At 37.5% G+C, this 23,929-nt stretch overlaps 1 protein-coding gene across 16 annotated transcripts in view; it reads left to right on the top strand.

The window, feature by feature from the left end:
* The window catches only part of cacna1g (calcium voltage-gated channel subunit alpha1 G), a 349,737-nt gene that overhangs the window by 167,082 nt on the left and 158,726 nt on the right, over positions 1 to 23,929 (top strand). For all 16 annotated transcript variants that reach the window (XM_088599330.1, XM_088599329.1, XM_088599325.1 and 13 more), the window contains exons 5-6: positions 10,525 to 10,622; positions 21,061 to 21,220. In XM_088599330.1, the coding sequence (XP_088455456.1) occupies positions 10,525 to 10,622; positions 21,061 to 21,220 (258 nt within the window). The remainder of the gene's footprint in view (positions 1 to 10,524; positions 10,623 to 21,060; positions 21,221 to 23,929) is intronic.

The raw sequence follows: 23,929 nt of genomic DNA, 5'->3' as shown, positions 1-23,929 counted from the left end.
CACTCACACCAGGCCCAAATTTCAATGGATTGTGGGAGGAAACTGGAGCACCTGGAGGAAACCAACACAAACATGAGAGAAAATACAAACTCCATACAGATACCAACCTGGGTCCAGAACTGAACCAAGGGCCCAAGCACTGCAAGGCAGCAATACTAACAAATGAACCACCATGCTAGCTTTTTTTTAAAATTTGAAAGTGTAAAAATCTCATCATACATCTCAGAAAATGGACAGTGAGAGCCCCTAGCTTGACACAACTCACAATGGCCAGTGAAGTCCTAGAGGCATTATTGTAGACTTTATACACCAAACACACCTAGTAAAAACCCATGTAAAAGGGTGTATTTCTAGAGACAATAATTCAGTAATTAATAATTACAACCCAGAATGGCAATTTACAATTAAACAATTAGAGGCTGTATGATGACCTCTAGTGGCAGATTACCTGTAGTTTTAGTCAATGTAATCAAACAATATTGTCTTGTCATACTGTATTCCTGTAGATGCCTCCTATTTGTGGATGATATCTGATGGTTGTACATGTGCTTAAATGGAAATATTCTGCTGGCAAGTAATAGTGGAATTAACACATTTTGTGTTTACTTACAATGAATTCTGTAGCTAATAAGGTCTATGTACACCAATGAAACTGAAGGCGTTATGTTTGAGAACATGCTGAAGACAATCAGCTGAATTAATTCTTTACAGCAAAATGCTAAAAAAGAAGGAAATCAAATTTAAGGAAAGCAGACATTATTTAAATGTATTCAACATAGAATGTTTTCTCATGCCTGAGCAACTAATTTTTTATACCCCCATCACAGGGACCTACTATATTCAATACCAACAAACAGTAAAGACAGTTCTACTGTATAACCTTTCTTTTTAGTTGATTTCTTGCTAGAATGCGTTTTGGAAAAGGTTAATAGCTCAGGAATCTGGCTGGCAAATTCTGGACATACAGAAGTGTGTTTAGTGTTGTACTCTAGCGTGAAGGGCATTGCAGTAACCAGTTCTAGAAAAGATTAATGTGATGACCAGCTTTTCTGCTTCAGTTAGAGACAACATAGGACATAATCTCAAACGCCAATCCTGGACCCCAAAATTTTTATTTTTTCACACCCCATCACTGGTGGCTATACTGTATCAACAGAAAAAGAGTAAAGACAATTCTGTTATATACAGGATGTAAACTACAGGATGATAACGTTTATTCTGATCCGGTCATTTATTAATAAACAAAATGAAATGGTAAAAGAAATGGTCCAATAATCTGTATTAGTGTTCTGTACTGACTGGACTCTGCATTATGGTTTCAATGTGCAATGCGATGTGACTCTTCCCCAGTTGGGAAAAGATAGGGAAGGAGAATGCTGGCCTGGCTAAGGGAGGTGGCGAGTCTGTCTTACCTTTGTATCTGTATTCCCTGCCCTGTAAAGGATTTTGTCAGTCAGTGTTTCTCCTAGTGTGTAAAAGTCTGAGCCAGCAGGATACATTGAGAGAAAGATGTGTGTAGTAGGCAGAGGATACGAGAGTGACAAACACAGAAAGAAGAAGAGATGGAGACCAGGGCAATCAGGGAGAGGGTCTTTCCTGAAGCTCCACAGTTTAGCACGAAGTATGCCCATTATCATATAGGGAGCTCTATGGATGTTTTTAATCAAATCTGCATATAGTCTTCATTCATTAGTCTTCGTTTACACAAAACAGAGAGCTTCCAGGTGATGCTCCTGATTGACCTAAGAGAAAAGGACAGGAGATACATATAGTAGAAGGAAAAACTGGTAAATGGAAAGTAGTGTAGTCGTTAATGAAAAGCAGAATGAACAAACGAACAAAAATAAGTTGTTTGTGTTCATACAGTATATCCTGAGAATTGTACTACTGGTCATTTAAAACACATACTGTATGCTAGAAAATATTTAGAACATGATTGTGGGTAAAATAAATAATTACACAATTTAGATAAGAAATGTTACATTTATAATTTATTATCTTATTTGATGTATACTTAGTGTAGATTTGTCAATGTGGGTGGAAGCTTTGAATAAATTATTTTTAATTTGGATTTGTTTGTTACTGAATAGACATACAGTATAAATTGTTCAGAATGTACTACACCACTAAACTCAGTGCTGAAATTCCTGCTCAGGTAAATTAAAAAAAGAGATGTTCTTACATAAAATCATAAGAACGTAAGAATAATACAGTAAATCATAGGTGCACAAGAAAGCTAACAAGAGGCCATTTGGTTCATCCTGCTTGTTTGGTAGTTTAGGAGCTAAGTCTGGAATCATACCCTGAAAAAGTAAAGAATACACTATATGAACATTTTTATATGTTGTTGATATCCAATCTAAGGGGAAAACAGTCAGTTACTTGCTCTCTGTAAGGAAAGTATTGGCAAACCCTTTGCTAATCAGCCTCAGAATTTCAACAAAACATGTCTTTAGTGTTTCATAACTTTTCTTCTCGGAATAGTTTCCACATTGTACAGCATCAATCTGTACCCACGCCCCCTTCTTTTATGTGAAGACCGCTTTAGAGCTGCTGTCGGCATGGTTGGTGTATTTTACCAACAACTGAGGTGCTTCACATTGATTGACTGGAGCTTGGAATGAGAATTCTAAGACGATAATGAAAAAGTTGCTCCAGGCCCCGTGCTTGTCCATGAGGAAACTCTAAGCTTGCATGTTTCTGTTGGTGCCCTGAATGGTGTGGCGTGAGCTGAGCGCATTGCTGGCAGGCTCGGCCAGGGCCTCTGTGGAGTCTCCTCACGCAGCTCTGCTGAAAGCTGGGCCTTCCCCTTTCCCCCTACCCCCACCTTTCACAGCTCCTCTCGTGACTGGAACCCACATTGCCTTGTGCTTTCCCTCTGTTTTTTTTTTCTCTTTGCTGATTTCACTACTGTTTTCCATGGTTCCAGCCACATCTGGCTCCCATCAGACTCAATCAGTCCTGACAAACCCTTCTCAACAGATTTCAGAAACACTAAACCGGAACAAGGCTGAAGTGAATTTTCAACACCGTGCCTGCCAGACTAATTTAACCGTTGAGGTGCATTTTCTTTAGCCTGACTTAGTTATGAAGATGTGAGACCTAAAGAGGTTACGTTTGTGAAAATGTTTGCCACCTAAACCCATGACGGCCAAATAAGTTTTTCTTTTTACTTTTATTTTTTAAATTCTCAGTTTGGTACAGGAATCTGCAGTTAGAATGATTCATAAGGGAAAAGGATAGTACATATAATTATTTTTCCTTTTGTTTGCATTGCAAGAATATTGAAGCATGGGGTTATTGAAAACTTGAATGCACCTGTGTGCAGAAGAGAGCAACATTTTAGTGCCCTTAACAAATAACTTTGAGGCAAAACCCAAACAAACTAAGGAGCATAGGGCAAGACAGCAACTTCCAATTGTGATGGGAAAAATTCAACCACTACAATATAAAGGCAGGGAAGATAAAGAGCCTTCTCTGATGGGGTTCTCAAGCTTGAAGTTATCTGGCCAACATTAGAGATTATTTGCTGTCAGTGAGCATCCCATTTTCATTAGTGAAGATGCTAATGAACCAATTTCGTCATTGGTGCACATAAGCATTGAAGGAAAAGTCCATGTACTGTACTTCAGGAAATGAATAGCAGGGATTCCTTTGGTATATCAAGACTTCACACTGTAGCTACATGATCAAACATCACATTAACAAGTACAAATAGGAATAATTCAAATTGATGTTGCCTGCCTATTTATGTTATTACCTATATTTTTTTCAACATGAAGTAAAGTCCTTCATGTTACCAATCCCAGCAAATGCCATTGAGGCCTATGCGTTTAGTACTAAATCTTTATTTAAGTGTAAGTACTTTTCATGATTAACATGTAGATTAACTTTCCTATTTGATGTAAAATATAGCTGAGTTGGCTCCCATGATGGCATTCATCATTGCATTTAAATAAAATAATAATAATTAGAGTGCAAGAAAATAACTCCTTGTACAGACAGCTGTATTAATTACATACCATAACAATTGTTGCATCTTTGACATAAGATAAATTAAAATCAAAGAGATAAAAAACTTTAGTGTACAGTATGTCACTTACAGTATGCCAGCAATAGAGTAACTGGGAAGTTTCTTGATCCTTGATGATCTGTGGGTCATACCTGTGGGAAAACAGGGAATTGAGGACCAAATTAGATGGAACTGCATATTCTGAATGTATCCATTAAAAATAAAAACATTGCTGTTAACTTATGGCCGAGTGAGTGTTAATGCGAGGGCACAATGATTAAATTGAAGCTACCCTCTAATACACAGTGAAAACACAAAATTGTATAAATTACAAGTGTTATTTCTGTTAAGCTTGGTGGTGGGAGCTTAAGGTTATTGGCTGCTTCTCATCAGTAGGGAGGTTTACCAGAACTGAGGGTTGTTGATGCAGCACAGGGCGTTGCCCTGGAAGGATGGTACTTTCCTTGAAGCATGATTCAAATCACTGTCTCTTTTGCCCATACCTACTGATAATGGCCACAAGTGAATGCCAGCACACAAAATGCCATCAGCTGTGTGCCCTCTTCCAGCCTATATAAATTGACTACCGAGCGCAGGCTGAGAAAAGCCTGTCACATTTGGGATGCTATAGATTTCTATTGGATTTGCACCAGTCTGAGACTGGAGGACGGAATTGAACTAAAGAAAGATCTGAACCAGGAGGAAGACATTGAACTACGGAAAAACAAAGAGGAAAGTGTACAGGGCAATGAACCTTGCTAAAAACAACTGTAAGTGAGTCATTCTTTTTTTGTTTTACTTGAAACAATGGTTTTTCAAATGACAAAAGAAGACAACTTAAACATACCAGTAGCAGGATAGCTGCCCCTTTTGTGGGGGGGATATAAAGCCAGTTAGGAGCTCACATACAAGCTATTGTAGTTTATTTTATTTTATTTTTAAACTTTTTTGTGAATAATAAAAACACTGTGTACCTTGTCTGTTGCACAATGTAAAAGGATTACTACCAGAAGTACTTGAGTCCCCCATTAATCCCAGTTGAGTCTAAAATTCGCTATTAAGCAAGACAATAATCCCAAGTACAAGGCCAAAGTCAAACTGAAGTGGTCTAACGAGCAGATAGTGAATGTCCTTGAGTGGCCCAATCAAGATCCTGAATTGAATGCAATATTTATGGCAAGACTAAAGATTGCAGTCTATCAATGATCCCCACGAGTCAGAACTGAAGCAATTTTGCCAGGAAGAAAATTGCACAAAACAACCACTATTCATGGTTACACTATTTTATCATTAAATATTCTGGATATATTAAAAAAGGATAAGACAAGTTTAATTATGAATATATCTTAAATTATTGTAACACTTACATGTGATCACAATGTGTAATAAACACACACAATGGTCTGCTGTTTAACGAGACATTACAGAGATATTGCTTTTATTTGTATCTCCAAAGAGGACTTGACATATACAGTATACACATTATTTTCAGCAATTTTTTGTATATTTTTTTAAAACTTTTAAGTATGCTGACAGTCTGAAATAGTCTTTTATTTGCTCATTCTTGGAAAGCAGAGATTATTTGAAGAGCAAAAGCTGTACATTCTTCTTAAAAGATTTTTAAGTGAGCAAGCTAAATTACCCCATTTAGCTTTTGCTCATCTGTACAGTTCTAGCTCTACAATAAACTCTAGACATACAGTATATCGAATTCCAACACTGTACCTAGACCACCTGTTGTGCAGAAAACTGAGGAGATCCTATCCAGTTCAAATCTGGACTCAATCATCCGCTGAATCTGTTTCAAAGTTAGCTAATGATATAGCCATGACCCCCTACACTGAAGATGGATCTGATTACAGATTGATTTCCCATGACATGAAATTATTATGGCATAGAAAACACTCCATGTATTTAGGATGAACAGGAATTTTGATTTTTCACTGTGATTGAAGAATAGACGGTAGAATTTACACTTAGAGTGGTCAGAGTACAAGTGACATTTTGCTTTAGAATAGTTAAGAAAAATCCCAGTGTTCTTCTTTAGGTTTAATTTACTCTATCATGCTCCACGATAGACCGAACAGTGGCACAATGGTTAGCATTGCTGCCTCACTGTGTCTGGGCTCTGTGTTCAGTTCTGGACCTGGCGTGCTGTCTGTATGGAGTTTGTATGTTATCCCCATGTTTGTGTGGCTTTTCTGTTGGTGCTCAGGTTTCCCCCTAAAGTCCAAAAACTTACTTGTGGGTTATTTGACTTCTGGGAAAACTGGTCCTGGCGCATGGTTGTGTCTGTGTCTGGCATCCCATTCAGGCTGTATCCTTTCTTTGTGCCTGTTGCTTGCTGGGGTAGGCTACAGCTCCGATACAACTCTGTATTGGATAAACCAGTTAGAAAATGGATAGATGCTCAAAGATATTCTTCTCTATTACAATTTTCCAATCAAAAAATGCAGAGGATAGTATAAAGATGGATCAACCATTGTTTGAAGAGATCAGCCTCTGGCATTATACAGTATGATCCCTGTTTAACACACAGTCACAGTACTAGTGGTGCAGTTACATTGACTTTTGGAAGAGTTTTCTACTAAGTGGTTGTTGTGATTGATGCAGTGCTGCACTATCAATTGGTCTGTGTTTTTCACATCCATTTTTCTTGGTACTGCTGTTACCAATCTGTTTTTTGACCAATCATTGCTGAAGACATACAGTATCAGTAGTTAAGGTTGCTGACAAATGCCACAGCAGACTGTGTTGCTCCAGTGCTTCTGGGAGACAAAGAAAAATGTCATTGTCCATTGTGACTACTGCACATTGTTGACATGTTGAGCAGTTCCTCAGTTATTGTAATACTTTCATCAACGTCTCTTGCAAATATTGCAGGCTGTGCTCTGTCAACTAAATCAGTACTCTCATCAATTGCAATTGAATATGCACAGAGAGATGTGCTTTTCTTGATTAGGTACTCATCAAGATTGTTAAAGAGCTCAAGAACAACTCTGCTTTTGTGTTTGTAGACATTTATGAAAATATTGTTTCTATCTGGACATGCAGTCTCACTGTTACTTTAGTAAGACATTCTTTGATATATTCACCATCAGTCAATGGCTTCCTAAAATCATTTATAATAATTAATCATAGTAATCACAGCATTGCCAAAACTAGCAAAATGATCATATTGCTGTATGCTTTATTGTATAATGTAATTTAATATAGTAGTCTTTTAATATAACAACTTTCCCTTTGCAGATGAAGCATGTGATCTGCAATACATGTGTCTATTTGTACTCAAAGAAAAGAAAATCAACAGTCCACTTATTTTGGAATTGGTAGTGTTCATTGTCAGTTTTTCTTAGGGTGAGAAAGTAGTCAGCAGTTTCTTTTTGCAGGGATAATTAACATTTCCAAAGCTGAGCATTTTCAAATCAAATGTTCTAGTTACTTGCAGGTCAACATACCTTCACAGCCACAATTTTCCACTCCAAAACATTGCTGTAAATATGGTTTCCATGATTCTTAAAGTGGTAGGAGAAAATTACATTAAAACAGAATAATGAAGTTCAACACTTGCTGCACTTGCTTGATCAACCATCCGCAAGCCTGATTAAATGAGTTTTGCTAAATATTGTGACAGCCTGATTGTGGAACTGGGTAGACGATAGATGACACACAGTCTGTGAGTTTGAGATCCTGTCATATTAAACATATTTTCAAATGCTCTAATCAGTTTTAATTAAATGAGTCTCAATCTCATTTTACAATGCAAAAACCCTTAGAGACAAGGAAATGAATACACCATTCCATGACCAGAAAAGGTCTCCTTATGGCTGGAAAATGTGCTGACTCAAATTCATTTAAGTCTCCCACAGTGGTCTACTAGCACATTTGCCATAGTGTTATAGACTCTGTCTCATCAGTACTGTGCAACCACTTCCGTTCTTTTAGGGAGCACATGACAAGCATTGAAATGTTAGTTACAGTACTTGGAGGTATGACAGTAAATACTTACATTGAAGCATTCTTACCATCCATAAATGTTAATTAATGCACATATTTGATGCATTAAAACAAAAACACCTTTGCTTTTTTTCTAAGATGTACGTTATTTAACTTGTTGTTGTTGCCGCTGTTCTGTGTTAATGTTGTTGGTATTTCCTTAATGTCTTTGTATTGGTGCATACATGCAAATAAGCATTTAATTGCACTTGTGCATAGGACAATAAACTGAACTGAATATTTTAAATAGTCCCAGGTATATGCACCCACTTCCTTATCAGGGGGGCCAAAGATGATGGACACAAAGGAAGTTTCTTATTTGATTTAACGCATTCATGTTGTTACATGTTTACATGTACAGTAAGACTATGTATAATGGCAATAATAGAGGTGTTAATTCCATGACTCAAATACTGAATGTGAGCCATTATACTTCTACACCTCAGAACACTCTGAGATGGGATTTACTTAACAGAAGAATGCGGACAGCACAAATCAAGGTAAACACAAGTTAAATAATCACACAACCTGACAACATTTGCATCCAAACATATCATAAACCTACATTAACAAATTTTAAGACAGCATTTCAACAACTTATTACTGAGATTCAACTTGTCATTTATTTCCAATGGTTCATTATTTGCAGGGGAAAGAGAATGAAAGAGAATTTCCCATTATTTATTAACTGACCAGACACATCCCTGTACTTAAAGATGGTCCTACATTAACAAGCTAAAGCTGAATCTTTTTTTTATTTATCTGACAAAGCTACATGGAGCTCTGATTCATGTACAGTATTCAAATACCTAAAAGGCAATGACAAAGTCAAACCACAAAGTCAATCCAATGGACTTCTTCAGAATCAACATACTGGAGAGTACTTCATTGATTGAATTTTCTTCAGTATAGGACAATGGATATTATGAGGTGATTTGATTCGAATACATACAGTAAGATCCTGAGTTGTACAAATAACTTTAACCCCAGAAAAATATTTCATACTTGGACACAGAATAAGGACATGAGGTCACATCTGGAAATCAAAATGCAATTAATTTAGGATGCAGAATATAAAACTCTCCTTTACACTGAAAGTTTTAATGAAGGTGTATTTGCAAACAGCTTCCCTGCCAGGTGGAGGCTGGATAACATTTTAGGTTAACTGAGCTACAAAACAGTAAAAATCACAAGATAGGCCTAATGATCTCCTCTCATTTCTCTTGTTCTTGTATATCCTTTTGTATATAATGGAATCACTCAGGTTGAACTGATTTATTGGAGATAGGTTTGACTCAAACATTTATTCTTTCATTTTTAATCCATTGGAAAATCACTTTAAAAGTATTTTCTCTGACTAAAAATTGGACTTTGAAGAACAAGTAAAAACAAGTTACAGAACCATTAATATTGTGAAGTAGACACACAAGAAAGGATGTTTGTTAACAGTCAAGAACAAACATTAGTCAATAAAGTAGATCTTGAGATTTTGGGTTGCTTTACTTCAGTTTATTCTGCAGTTTAACAGTTGCAATTTTAAGTTAAATATTGCTGCCATGTAGTTTTTAATATGCATTAAATAGATTTAATATTAGCTGGGCAGTGCAGTGAAAATATGATGAAGTAATATCAAACCTATGCAACTGGGTAACATGTCAGTATTAAATCAGAAGTACATTTTATGACATGACAGAATTGTGTAAATTGATTGCATGAATGAAAACAGTAAGACTTGGGTTTATTAAATCTATTAGAGACTGTTCAGCTGTCACAAAAACATTGTCAGTAGATGATTAACGAATGGTTACATTGATGTTTTTGTACCAAATACTAAAGATATTCTAAATATGGCATGAAGCAGTGGTTAATGTCAAAAGAAGGGAGTGTGAAAAGAATATCAAGTCAAAATGTGTTCTAAATTGTATGCAGATCCTAAAAGAATATCTGATTACAGGATTGAGAATAAAGTTTAAAACTGAAGGCAACAGCAAAGAGCAAAACAGCACAATGAGGTTACTACTCTTATTTAGGCATAAAGTAGATACGTAGTAACTTAAATAACCTAATGATTTCATGTTTTAACTAAAGGACTTAAATTCACTTTCAGCTTTTCTTCTGTTAAAATGTTCACTTTTTAATGTTGTTGCAGAATATCAATATGCTAGTCCCTTGAATAAGTGAAAATTCTCACTGATTAATCTCAATAGCAACAAATACTGTATTGTTCAACTATAAAAAAAAATATCTCCAGGATGGATTTCTTTCATATTTTGGTAATAGGTACTGTATACATCTTGTTTTCTATGTATTATTTTTTTCATCCTAATATATTGAGAATACTGTATATTGAGAAAAGAGAATAAAGCAACCAAATATCTGCTGGAGAAAAACATACACCACTCATTGTCTTCTTCAGATGACAATTTGGCGTCGGCAGACCAGACAGGGCCAGTAAAGTTCACAGCTCATGGTGTTTTATCCCAGTGCATTGCTAACTCTCTCTGCTCTTCCCTCAGGATGCTGGAGTACTCTCTCAACCTGCAGAATGTCAGTTTTTCAGCTGTGCGCACCGTCAGAGTCCTGCGGCCCCTGAGAGCCATCAACCGTGTCCCTAGTGAGTAACTGCCTTCCTTTGCTTTAACGGCCCACCCTATGTCCTCCTATACCCTGATGGCTAGCAGGAGAAAGTAGTGTGGAGATACCTGAGTGAGTTTCTGTAATGAGGGACCCATGCAGGGTATATTGATGTGCTCACTACAGGCCACAGCAGTCCTCTGATAGGTCAGGCCTTCCTCTGTGATTAACACTTTTATCTAGTCATTGCTTCTTTTTTTACCCTTTTTATTCTTAACATTTTCCCATAGACACCAGCTCCATTGGTGCTGTGTGTACTCAAGAACCCCCAATATTTTTTTTTATTTTTGATTATATCTTTGTTAAAACAGGAATGAATGTATTTTGTATTTTGTATATATTTGGGAGATTACCATAGGATGACTGCCAGTTTGTTTTATGATCTAATGATACTAATTATGATAATTTACTGTAATAACTTATCAGTGAATAATAATAATTGCTTACACTTATATAGCGCTTTTCTGGACACTCCACTCAAAGCACTTTACAGGTAATGGGGTCTCCCCTCCACCACCACCAATGTACAGCATCCACCTGGATGATGCGACAGCAGCCATAGTGCGCCAGAACGCTCACCACACATCAGCTATTAGTGGGGAGGAGAGCAGAGAGTAATGAAGCCAATTCATAGAGGGGGATTATTAGGAGGCCATGATTGGTTAAGGCCAATGGGAAATTTGGCCAGGACGCCGGGGTTACACCCCTACTCTTTTCGAGAAACGCCCTGGGATTTTTAATGACCACAGAGAGTCAGGACCTCGGTTTTACGTCTCATCCGAAGGACGGCACCTGTTTACAGTATAGTGTCCCCATCACTATACTGGGGCATTAGGACCCACGTGGACCACAGGGTGAGCGCCCCCTGCTGGCCCCACTAACACCTCTTCCAGCAGCAACCTTAGTTTTTCCCAGGAGGTCTCCCATCCAGGTACTGACCAGGCTCACACCTGCTTAGCTTCAGTGGGTTGCCAGTTGTGAGTTGCAGGGTGATATGGCTGCTGGCATGATAAGCAACCGATATTTGATCCTAAAAGGCGTCTGTGCAGAACAGCCACTGCCAAGGAGATAAAACTGTCGTTAAAATTGACAAATCCCGGTGTCTGCACTTAATTTCACTTCAAATATTAACAGAAAGCGATCTGCAAGTTAGCTTAACGGTGATTAGAGCAACACAGCAAAACCTAAGAAAGGCCATACATTTCAGCAAAAGTGGTCATCACTTCATTCATAAAGCTGGCTCAGACTCATCTTTAACGAGGCCAAAATTAAGAAGCAAAAGGTACAGTATGGGCTTAATAATGTTTTTTACAAAGGTATCTATGTTATTTAGAATAGATTCATTGAATTTTATTATACATTAGAAATACTTAAAAAGTACAGTCTGAGCAATCTTTCAGCATGAAGTTTGCATAATAATATGCATAATAACATGGAAAATGTGTGATATCTAGTAAAAAAAAATATTCAGGAGGATTCTGTGAAATTACTAAGGTGTGAGGATGGTAGCAAGAAATGCTTTATTAATGTGCATTTTAAGATGAACACCTCCAATAAATTTGAAAAGTTGGTACTTACCTTAATTTACCTAATTCAGTTTGTGCACACATCTTTTAATTTTGATTCACTAGGAATGAAAACACCCAAGACTAAAGCGTGATGAAAGTATTATGGAGTGAATATTGGCTCAACCCACTTGGCTGAGGGCTGACCTCCTGGCCATAGGACAGAGAGGTCAGGAACCCCACGCAGGGTGACCAAGGGGTAGCTGCAGAGGTGGAGAAGGGGTGGAGGTGGCATGCAGAGATGGGGATCACGTAGGTATTTATAGCGTTTGGTAGAGGAAGGATGTTGGGAGCGATTGCTAATTACTGACAGCTGAGTACGATTGAGCTTTGTTGTTGTCGTCCCTCCTGAACTTAAATTATAAACTCCATTTAAAGCAGCCTACAGTAGGTTGAAGATATACCAAGGGAGAATGAGAACTGTGTAAAGGTTCAGTGTGACTAAATGTGACTTTTCTTTCCTTTTGTTAAAGATCTAGGTATTCCTGTTTGCAACACATATACATAAAAATGAGAGATACTGAAACTTTTTATGGAAAAAAAGAAATACATGACAATTATATATGTACCAGTTTTATAACATTTTTATTTTATTTATTCATAACATTTTTTTAATTTTTCAACATGTTTATTCACGTGGAATGAGCTTTGAGAACTGAACTAAGCCGCATTCCAGAACATTTTGTCATATCATGGTTCTGTGTGTCCAGTACTGTACAGTATATGGAAATTTACTTTTCTAGCATAGTGCTTCAAAAACAAAATGTGAGAAAGGGTTATTGAATTACTATTACCAGGAAATGCTAAATGAAACTTGCGTACCCTGCTGGCTGGGTTAGATTATTTGTGTAAGACTGAGATGAAAGCTTCTGTGATGCCTTTCCTGCAACTGTTATGCCATGGCTTGGTATAGAAAAGCTCGCTGGCTGAGGAATAAAGGAATCCATTTGTGAGACACAGTGTAAAGGACAGAAGGGCTGGCTGGGCACAGAGATTAACAAAGGGCTGACTGAGAAAACTGAGCAGTAAGGGCTGCTGGAAAACAGACTGGGTCTACACGACTGCCACTGTTCCGGATTCAGAATCGGGACTGGCAGGATCGGAATAATAAGGGATAGTTACTGACTAGAACAGGCTGGACTGGAACAAAACACCAGTCATTGGCTCATTAAATGGTAACAGGGACCTGAAAAAGCTTTCCATACTGGAGCTGGGTGACACAGGGCAGTGTCCAGCTCCTCCTCTGAGTGCAATTCGTTTCCATGGTGCCCGAGGATTGGAAGCTTTGACCCTCCCAGGCGTAACAGCAACAGCGTACCTGACAGAAAGAAGAAAAAAATATTTTTTTGTATAAAATTCTGTTTACTTTATTTTTAATTGCAGTCCCTTTTGTTTCCGTCACGATATACAGTATAACGCAGTGAATCATTTAGAGAGATTCTTTAATGGATTCTTCAAATGGACTCTTTGACTCATTTAGACAGTTATTTTAAAAATGAGTTTATATAAAATATATATATATATTTTATCTTGTTTGTTGAAAACTTTATTTTCAACTTCAATTTAATTAATTGATTTCTCCTTTTAAGAGGGAGTGGTATGGTTAAAAAAATATATTTAGTAGTTTGGCTGCTCCTATTTGTGAAAGACGAATATGTACTGTATAAAGTACTTCACAAGGCTCTCCTAACTAAGGGAATGACACCTGTGACGATCCCCTGTGTGCGTCATAATGTGATCACTGCGGTTCCACGGGGTGTTGTGCCCCCCGCCACCCGTTCCGTCCCCACACCTGGGGCACGAACCCAGGTCTCTGGTGTAACGCAACAGGGCACCAACCGCGTGAGCTAAAGGAGATCTCCCCCAGCCCAGGCAGCTGAGGACCCTGCTATGCGCAGTGAGGGCTCTGACGTCACCACACTAGCTCCGCTACAATAACAGGGTCGTTAAAATAGGAAGGTCCAGGCGAGCAGACACACCTAACACACAGCTGTAAACACCCTAGTGCCTTTTATTTATAGTGCAGGGAATACAAAAAACCACAACCAAACACCATAGCTCAGTGGCACTGTGGCTAAGGATCTGTGCCTGTGGCCTGAAGGTTGCTAGTTCTAATCCTGTGGCTGGCAGAGGAATCCTACTCCGTTGGGCCCCTGAGCAAGGCCCTTAACTCCAGCTGCTCCAGGGGTGCTATGCAATGGCTGACCCTGTGCTCTTACCCCAAGCTTCTCTTCCTGTCTGTGTCTCATGGAGAACAAGCTGAGGTATGTGAAAAGATGAATTCCTAATACAAGAAATTGTATATGGCTAATAAAATGATCTTTTCTGAGCTGCAGCCTAAACGTCTTCTCAAAGTCCCTAATTAACATGGCTAAGCAGTTAAACCTCAAATAAGCAATTCCAATATTCTGTCTCCCTCAAAAGCTTCCAAAATCTCAACACCTTAGTCTTCAGTCAGTCCTTCTACTTATGAAGGGCGCACAGACAGGTTCTACCCTCTGCTCTTCAGACAACAGAAATTCACCGACACAGGAAGCCACCGTTTTCTGCTTTTTAATCAGTCACCTGATCAATTCTCTTCCTGCGAATGAGAGCAGAGGCTCATTCGCCCAGTGATTTCTAGGGATATACTGTAAGGTCCCGAGAGGGCTGTGCTCTAACACTGCTTATCTGGGCTGGCTAAACTGCCCAACCCCCCACCCCCTCACAATTGTGAGGATTTAGAAAGGGAGTTTGCTGCAAAAGGTGTTTTTTTTGTCTAACCAATATCTTGGTCCATCCTCTTATAAACTCCAAGTGTGAAGTCTGTATTGCAGTGATCAAGTAAAGGTTTGTTCCATACTGAAAAGAGAAGAAAAGAAACACAATGCTTCGGCAATGGATATTATCAGTCCAGCCATTGTGAACTCCTCTTATTTCTCTGTTGATATGGATATATTTGTGATTCTGACCACAGACAATGACAATCAGGAACCAGTGTTTGCATGGAGGTGCTACCAGGATGTTAAAATTAAAATGTTCACTGAGTTCAAGAGGTCAGCCTGTGTTTTAGAAGAAGGTGGCCTCAAAGTGGCTTTGTCTGGTGTCTCAGCTGCTTGCAAAAACACTTTTTTTCGCTACCATGATGAGATTGAGTATCTTAAATTGAAGCTTCTCAAGCAGATGTGAGTGATCTAAGACAGGCTACAACTAAAGGCAATATCCTGCATTATTTATTTTTCAGGATCCTACTACTTTCTCTTTTATATTTAGTTAAAAAAGCATTATCTAATTATAGTATCAATCCTACAGTACATGTGTCTCTCTCCATTAAAATATTTATCCTTCCATGTAAAGTGATGAATTACATCAGTATGTCATATTTCCCTTTGAACACCTCTGTTCTTCGATTGAGCAGGAGATTTATAGGGCTAAAAATATATATATATATATAAATATAGTGTAGCATTAAATAAATACAATTAAAATAAACATAAAGGGATTATAATTCCTAGACTTTTAATTGACATTTAATGGAATAAGGTGTTTAGTGTTTCTCATTTAATTTTAGGTAACTCTTGGATCAAATTGTTTGCATACGCCCGTCTATATTACCACTATATTATATGGAAACACTATGGAAATGTAATATGTGAGGGCCCTGGAGGGCCCCGAATTGTGTTTTCTGGGGCTATAACAGCACTAGTATGATATTTAATCAATATAACCGATATTTAATATAGGGAAGTGTTCATGACTGAATATGATTATTTTAAGAAGGATGCATCAACATAAATCACTTTCCAACAGTAATAAAAGTGTTTTTTATTTACGCAAACAACATAATACCAATACAGTATGGATAATGTATTATTTAAAAATTAAACGGCATTTTATTACATATTAAGTATCCATAGAAACTCAGTTTATGTATGCATACACTATATGGATGTAAAAATAATGTATACAGATTTTAGATATTAATTTCATAATTTTGATTAATTGATGAACTGTGAAGTACATACTGTTGTGACTTAATTGCATAAGCAGTAGGTAATCTCTTTAATTTGATGAGGCAATTTTACCCCATTGAATGCGAAATCTCATGAAAACCAATAAAGAAAACAAAGAAAGGAACCAATATGCCCAGTGTGGGATAATGCCTTCTTGCTCTTGGTCAATCCAAGAGTCAATCTTGGTCATATGATATCTACTGTAGGTTACTCACAACCAGTAATTCCTACCCTGATAAGACGTTCCTCCCGAAACAGTCAATTTATGATGATGATAGTCTACATTCTGGGAGAATGCTAGTAGCAACACACTGATAGGATTGACACATACTCTCTCTCCATCTCATTTTCTCTGCTTGTTCGACTGCATCAGAAACTCCAGCTCACAAGAAGTGACTAGTGACAACCTGACTACACTGTCAACGTTGATCGAGTCTTTGAACCTCACTTACTGCTCCTTCAGTGAGCCGATCCTGACAATATTCCAGCAGGACATTTCGCACCTTCATGCTGCTAATGATTGAAATATTTATGGCAATTATGGCAGAGTGTTATCTGAGCTCAGAGACCAGTGAATGGGCACATCCTTTTCTAGGCTTTATAAGAGGAATTGCACAGAATCGGATATGACAGTATCCTAGGTGTACAGTACAAGATATATTGCTTCCAACAAGCTTCTAGCCCACAAGTAATCTACATACAGTAACATGTAGTTCAATAAGGAATAATAAATCCATCCATTTATAGGGTTTCTAAGTAGTCTACATATACAGTAGGCAGGGACCAACCTGGAGCACACAGCAGCTCCCCAACACAGATCAAGAGGAGAACATAAAATGTAACACATGATGTTAGAAGGAATGATAGGTTGTGGTCTCAGGAACAGCACACTTTTAGGATTGTTTGGCCACATTGTGAAGGATTTTATTTTTTTTTAAAAAAAAGGAAATGCTGGATTTGGCGTAGATTAATGATCCTTCAGACAAGAGGGCTGGAAACACCTTTCTGCACACTTAGTGGACATAAGAGTTTACAGGATAGAAGGGTGCAGAGCTTTCCCTACAGCAAAGCTAATCCAGCCTAACAAGGGGCTTCTAATCCATGTCTGACCTGTTTCAGCTAATGCACTTAAGGACTGCACCTGAGGATGCCCTATGATGTGCAATCTGTACACCACTACTGGGCATGTCACATTTGTTCAGCAACTAGTTTAGAAAATAATTTAGGATCTGTCTTGGATAAGAAACAGGTTCCTTTATTCTTCTGTGCCTGAGTTGCTTGGTAGAGTTCTATATCTATGATACTCACAGTATTGTAAATCACTGTACATTGTAGTATCTGAAGCATTGTGTATTTGTATATTTCTGCAATAATTATGTCCTTTCTAAGTTACGAATATTAGTTTATGCAATATTTTGCCAGAGAAACGAAAAAAATGCATACTTCAATATATACTGTAATACTGTATACAACCTTTCATTATGTATTATCTCCAGATGCTAAAAACATAAACATAAAATAAATTAAAAATAAATTAATACAGAATAAAACATCATTAAAATCTTACATTTGAAACTTTATTTAAACTAAGGTTAACTCATTATTATTTACATCCTCCTGGCTGTGAGAACAAATGTCTGTGAGAACCGTTTAATGCTGATAGTGAAATGTTGGGATTGGGTTCCTTTAGAGTTTTCAACCACTTATCAGGGACCAAGATGGAACAGTACCAGGAGTCTCAAACCAAAGGCCTCAGCACCATAAAAATGTGAATTACATCAAAAAAATTATCAGACCCTTTTATCAGGATTGTATTTCTTTCAGAAACACTCTTACCCACTCACATCACAGTGATGCCATACAGGATATTAACTCTCCGTCAACCAAGTCTAAACTAAAGTTTAATCTGAAATATGAATTCATAATTTCAGACTGAGCAAGGAACTATATAAGTATTGCAAAGCACATTTAACAAAATTGAACCTTTATAACAGACCAGAAGATTTTGTTTCTTTTCAAAAAGCACCCTGCATGCAAGGCAAAAGTGCTTAGCACTATGAAACCAAGCTGTCCTCCGTCCATCCCAAGCCCACTCTCACAGTGAATCATAATAAGGCAGGCAAGGGAAGCAATTGGATCAAATTTCAAATCTAAGACATTGGTATAGTCTAATAGCAGCTCCAGGCACATTACATTAATCTTTAAAGTGCATTGAAACAACCTTCAAATAAACTACTGGGGGTTTTCAGTAGGGGAAGCTGATAAGACCTGTTTGCAGAGACGTTGTAAGATCTGAATTACTTAATTTTTTTAGAAGAATATGAAAGAAGGTATTTGAAAAAATAATTATGAGAATACTACAACTGCATTTCTGAGCAACAGTTTACAAGAGCTGCAATGTAAACGATTTGAATCTGGTAGATATAGTTTGATACTTGGCAATGTGTTATGAGTGGCTTTTAGGATTTCTTGTCAAGCACTGAAGGGTGGAGAACCAATAAAGAAAAACATCCAGAAAACATTTACTGCTGAAACGGGCCTTGTTAGCACTTCAGGGAAGTAATGTAGGAACTAACTGGTAGAGACAGTCGCTAACTGTTGATTTGTTGAAGAATAGTGGGTCAGAAGGGATGGTTGTCTGAGGGCTGATTTCAAAGACTGATTTGAAGTACAGGAATGAATTTGTGCAAAGTCCAGAGTGCAATGCTCTGGAGAAGTGATCCGAGAGTGTAAGCATAGAGAGGAAGAGCTACTGATAGAACTGGTATTAAAGGTATAGAACTGGTGTAGGTGGTCTAAATTTTCTAAAAAGGGATAACTTGTAAATGGGTTCAAGTAAAGGGGAAAACAAGCAGTGCGTCTTAATATTTGGTTAAATAAATATTAGGTTCAGGACACATTGAAATTTAAAGCACTGCATTTGGTGTTTGTCTCACCTTCAAACAAGCTGAGTTTTGTTGTTTACTGCTTTGTGGTTAGCATGTGGTCCTCTTTAACCAGGTAGAAGATAATATGAGCCACAAAGAACAGCACCTGTCTCTGGTAAGAGCAAACGCCAATATGAAAATTAAAGCCATAAGCAAGCAAAAAGCACGATATTCATACGTACTTTAGGTTGGCGGAAGTGAGTGAGATAATGTTTGACCTCCTCCTCATTTAAAAATCCATGTAAAATAGTTAGAAAAAGTTCAAAACAAAAATAAGTAAGAATACCTGAGCTAAACCACTTTTTGAGCAGCAGGGCTTTAAAATTTTCATTTTCATTAATAACCACTAAACAGAGATGGATGTTTCAGTCTAGAAGTTATTTCCAATTCCATTTTTAAATAACTTCAAAAGCTGCAAAAGGAAAAACAGAAATAAGGCTAACTATTTGTTAATTTTGTTAAAATTATTTTATAACTAGATAATTGTTGAGTTCAAGTTTTCTAACTATAAGAATATAGGAGAACCAAATGAAATAATGTTATTTAAAAAAAAATAAAAGCCAAGAAAATGCTGTTACTTTTTAGTTTTGGAAAATAAGTTACATATTTTCATTTTGTGAACTCATAAAATGTCTTGTGCATAACGTTACTTAGTCATCTGTTAAAAACAATTGTTTTTCTGTTTCTTCTTGTGGCACTTTCTCATTCTGTGTGATTTTTTTTGCACTTCTAATGTTGGTTTCTGGTTTCTGTATATTGAGTAAAGCATTATGGAATTTTGGGCAATTTGTTTTACTGATATGAAAAGACTGTTTTGTAGATTAGGGATTTGGGATTATACTGTAGGTCATAGATTTATTAAATTTAAAATACAGATCAGTAAATATCAAACTTATCAGATAAAGTCTTTATTTTATTTTTTAAAGTACTTCTTTCTCCTTGTAGAATATCATACAAAACAGTGAGGAGACATGGTTTTAAAGAATTATCATTCCTACTGTAAATAAAACTACTGTAATTAGTGCTATGTTGAATATTGAAAAGCAACGGAAAGAGCCAAAAGAAAATTAATATTTGAAAGTACAGTCCAAACACAGCAGTGTTTGTTGGTGCAATGGGTGTACCTCAAGGAGAATTAAACGTTGTGCAATGTCTTACATATATATTCATTCATCCGGTTTCTGTAACCAACAAATGTGGTTTCAGTGTTTAAGAAAGAAAGATGAAGGTCGTGATGGCATGACATTTAACACTACAGCCTCACAACACAGTCTCAAGCTACAGTAGATTGCAGTCCTGGGTAGGCATCTCTCTGTGTGAAATGGGCATGTTCGCTCAATGATGTATAATCAATGTATGATTTTTCAATGCGCTGCAGTTTCTTAGCACCTCCCAAAAACATACTACCTGTAAAAGTTTGATTGGCATTTCTATTTTTTTCTCCCTTTTATCGACAGCCATCCAATCCAGGGCAAGAGCAGCTGAATGGATGAGTGTGGTTTTATATCTGGCCTAATAGCTAATATACAGTACTGTACATTGGTAGTGTTTTTGCAAACATTGGAAGGGATGCAAAGTGGCCATATGGCCCATCTCTATTGAAATCAACTAACAAAAAGTCTTATTTGTAGACTTCAATGATGAATATTCAGCAGGTAATTCCTTAAAGGATTCCAGGGAATACTATAAAACTTGACCTCATGTGCACACTGACCGAAACCCAGTAGTCCCTCCCTGGCCTAAGGTCCTTTACTAATTTTGGAATTTCTGTTTTCAGCAGAAGACTTTACACCCTTGTTAAATGCCTCATTCATGTAATTCCTGTGCGTGACATAGTTAGTTATTTATGCTGATTTTGTGTGATGCAGCTTTCAGAACCACGAGTCACTTTAGTATGGTTTGCTTAAGTATTGATGAAGTGTGCTTTTTTGCAGGTATGCGGATCCTGGTAACACTACTCTTGGACACCCTCCCCATGCTGGGCAACGTTCTGCTTCTCTGCTTCTTTGTCTTCTTCATCTTTGGCATTGTAGGTGTCCAGCTATGGGCAGGGCTGCTCCGCAACCGCTGCTTCCTGCCTGAGAATTTCACAGTGTGAGTGTCGCTGCTGGCCCTGCAGGCTGTGTGAAACCGTAGTGCACCTGACTCACAGTAGTGCAACTGTGAAACCCTGTCCTGTGTCTGCCTGCAAGACTACAGTATACAGTACATTTGCAATCACACTTGTGTAGGAGCACAGTTAGTCTGATCATGTATGCGCTCTCCCTCTTCCAGTTCTTCTAGAACACAATGATTACAGCTCTGTAATATGACCGATGTGTCAAAATGTCCCTGGATCAGTTTGATTGCAGTGGGGTGTCTGGTCTACGCCTCAGTTTTGTGAAAAAGCCATTGTGAAACTGAAGGTATTACATCTCCAGAAATTGTGTTGGAATTTATTCCTACAGGTTCTGTTAAAATCACAAGAATAGACAGAGGGAGGCATTAGCATATAAGTTATCAGATCAAAAAACTACTACAATAAGGAACACGTAATGGGTTCATTCCCTGCTGAGTAGAAAAGAAAGGAAACACATTTCGTCTGTGAAGCCGTCTTCAGGTGTGAGCCGAAACGGTGTGTTTTCTTTCTTTTCTATTCAGCATGGAATAAACCCATTACCTGTTCCTTTGCAGCCTACGCATGCTGACGCAGCTCCCTACTTGACCATATTGTACTAATGTGAGGATTAAAACGCATTAGATTGAGATGGATTTCTACCCCAGAAGCGTGTCTTTCTTGCATCATTTTGACATGATGGGAAATAAAACACAACAAACTGTTTGCATTTTCTTGCAGAAAATAATGGAAATAATTACCAAGACATATTTTTCCAATGTTTTTTAAAAGAGACATGGTGTGCTTTAGAATTCATATCACTGAATTAGTAAATTCAAACTAATAAGGCACACACATTCAGAGTAGTTTCATATGTTAGTTTTTAGTAATACACTTGTATAATTCAGTTGTTTAAGGTTTTTGGTCAGTTTTTATTTGCTTTTTTCTTCAATCTTTCTTTACAACTATTGTGCAGAAATAATTCTGTACAGCATGTACTGTACATGGCTATTTATTACACAGGTGTATTTCTTTACAATAGGAGAGCTCAGGGCACAAAAGATGTTTTGTATCCCAAACTCAGAAGAAGAGATGAAAGTAGTAACAAGCTGGCTCATTTGCACACAAATAATAAAGTAAAGGACAAAAGTTTACATATGTTTTAAACACAATCAGGAAAAGTGGCATAATTATGTCTGATTGCAACTGTATTAATTAATGAAATACAATGATAATTTATGGCATAAAGCCTTTTTATGCAAATAAAATAACAGGAACTGTTCTTGACAAAGCATTCCAAGAAATTTAAATTTAAAATGATAAAGACAGCAATTGGTCCTACAGTACATTGGACATTATAAACTCTTTAAAAGTAGCTGAATTCACAAACTATATAAATATTATTCTGTAAATAAGAATAATCCTCAATTTGTATAATTTTAACTTCATTATAAATTCTGAAAAAAATAATTTTCTGTTGCTACTATTTCAGTTTCTATGTAAATCCCAAAGACCTTTGAAGCTCGTAGAGCTATTGTGGAAGCCCCTACCTTTGGTAGTTCATATAAACCATGTGTTACAGATGTAAATAGAAGGTCCAGTGTCCCTCTTATCTCTATTTACTAGTTCATGGCAAACAAGGGGCTTCTTTATTTAACTAGGCACAGCCAGCAAGCACCCACCCCCAGGTATGGCTCCAGGGTGGGTTCTGGTGTCCCTGATTCATACAGGGTTTTTTAGGGAACCACCTTGGGAGTCTAGTTTGGATCGTTCTTTGTCTGGCCCCTCACCTTAGACCCATTTGCCAAGGGTAAACTTACCAGGAGCACAAGGCTCCCGACAACCTAGCTCTATGGCTCCCTGAGGCACTTGAGCCCCACCACCAGAACAAGGTCACGATCCCAGTAGGGGATCTGGTGATAACTCAGGCACCTGGAGAGGATGACCCCTGGGCGTCTCCCACAGAGACCCCAAGGCAGACAGAGGACACGCTGGAGGGATTATACAGTATTTCTCAGATGGCGTGGGAACGTCTATGAATCCCCCAGGAGCAGCTGGAAAATGTTGCTGGGGAAAGGGAATCCTGGTCTGCCCTGCCCTGCTCAGCCTGTTACCAAAAAACCTTCACCAAGAGTAAGCGGTTAGAGAATGAGATCAGATGAAAATACTATACATTTTAATTTCAGGGATCTCCAGACTATTTACTGATGAATCAAGGGTGGAGAAACAGAGAAAAAAAAGTACAAGGAGACCATAAGATATCTTAACTGGCTGTCATGATCAATATGGCCTTCTATCCTTAGAAAATAAATTGTACTATAAAAATAGAGACACTGCAAAAAAGGTTTGTCAACTGAGTCTTTAAGAATTTTAGAATATAGTGTAGCTTTGGTGATATAAAGCCGTTGTGTTTTACAGAACCTCAGTACAGAAGGCTATTTAGGAACTGAGAATATTTTAATGAGCATTGTTGATTAATGCAGCAGTATTGTTATGCTAGAATATACAGTAGCAGTGCTGCTATGCTATCATGATGATGTCTGCTCTATAACTCAGCCACACGCGTGCTAATTTGCACAGCAAGGACAACAAGTTACTCTGAATCTTATTATTTGGGCAGTTTTATTTATATTTCATTTTATTTAAGTTATTTATCAAATTTAATTAAAATACAATCACCAATATATATGATGAAAAGAGAATAAAGT

Source organism: Lepisosteus platostomus, chromosome 11, assembly GCF_059453375.1.
Source record: "Lepisosteus platostomus isolate fLepPlt1 chromosome 11, fLepPlt1.hap1, whole genome shotgun sequence".
Taxonomy (NCBI): Eukaryota; Metazoa; Chordata; class Actinopteri; order Semionotiformes; family Lepisosteidae; genus Lepisosteus; species Lepisosteus platostomus.
The sequence above is the reverse complement of the archived record's forward strand: the minus strand, read 5'-3'. Positions and strand labels throughout refer to the sequence as shown.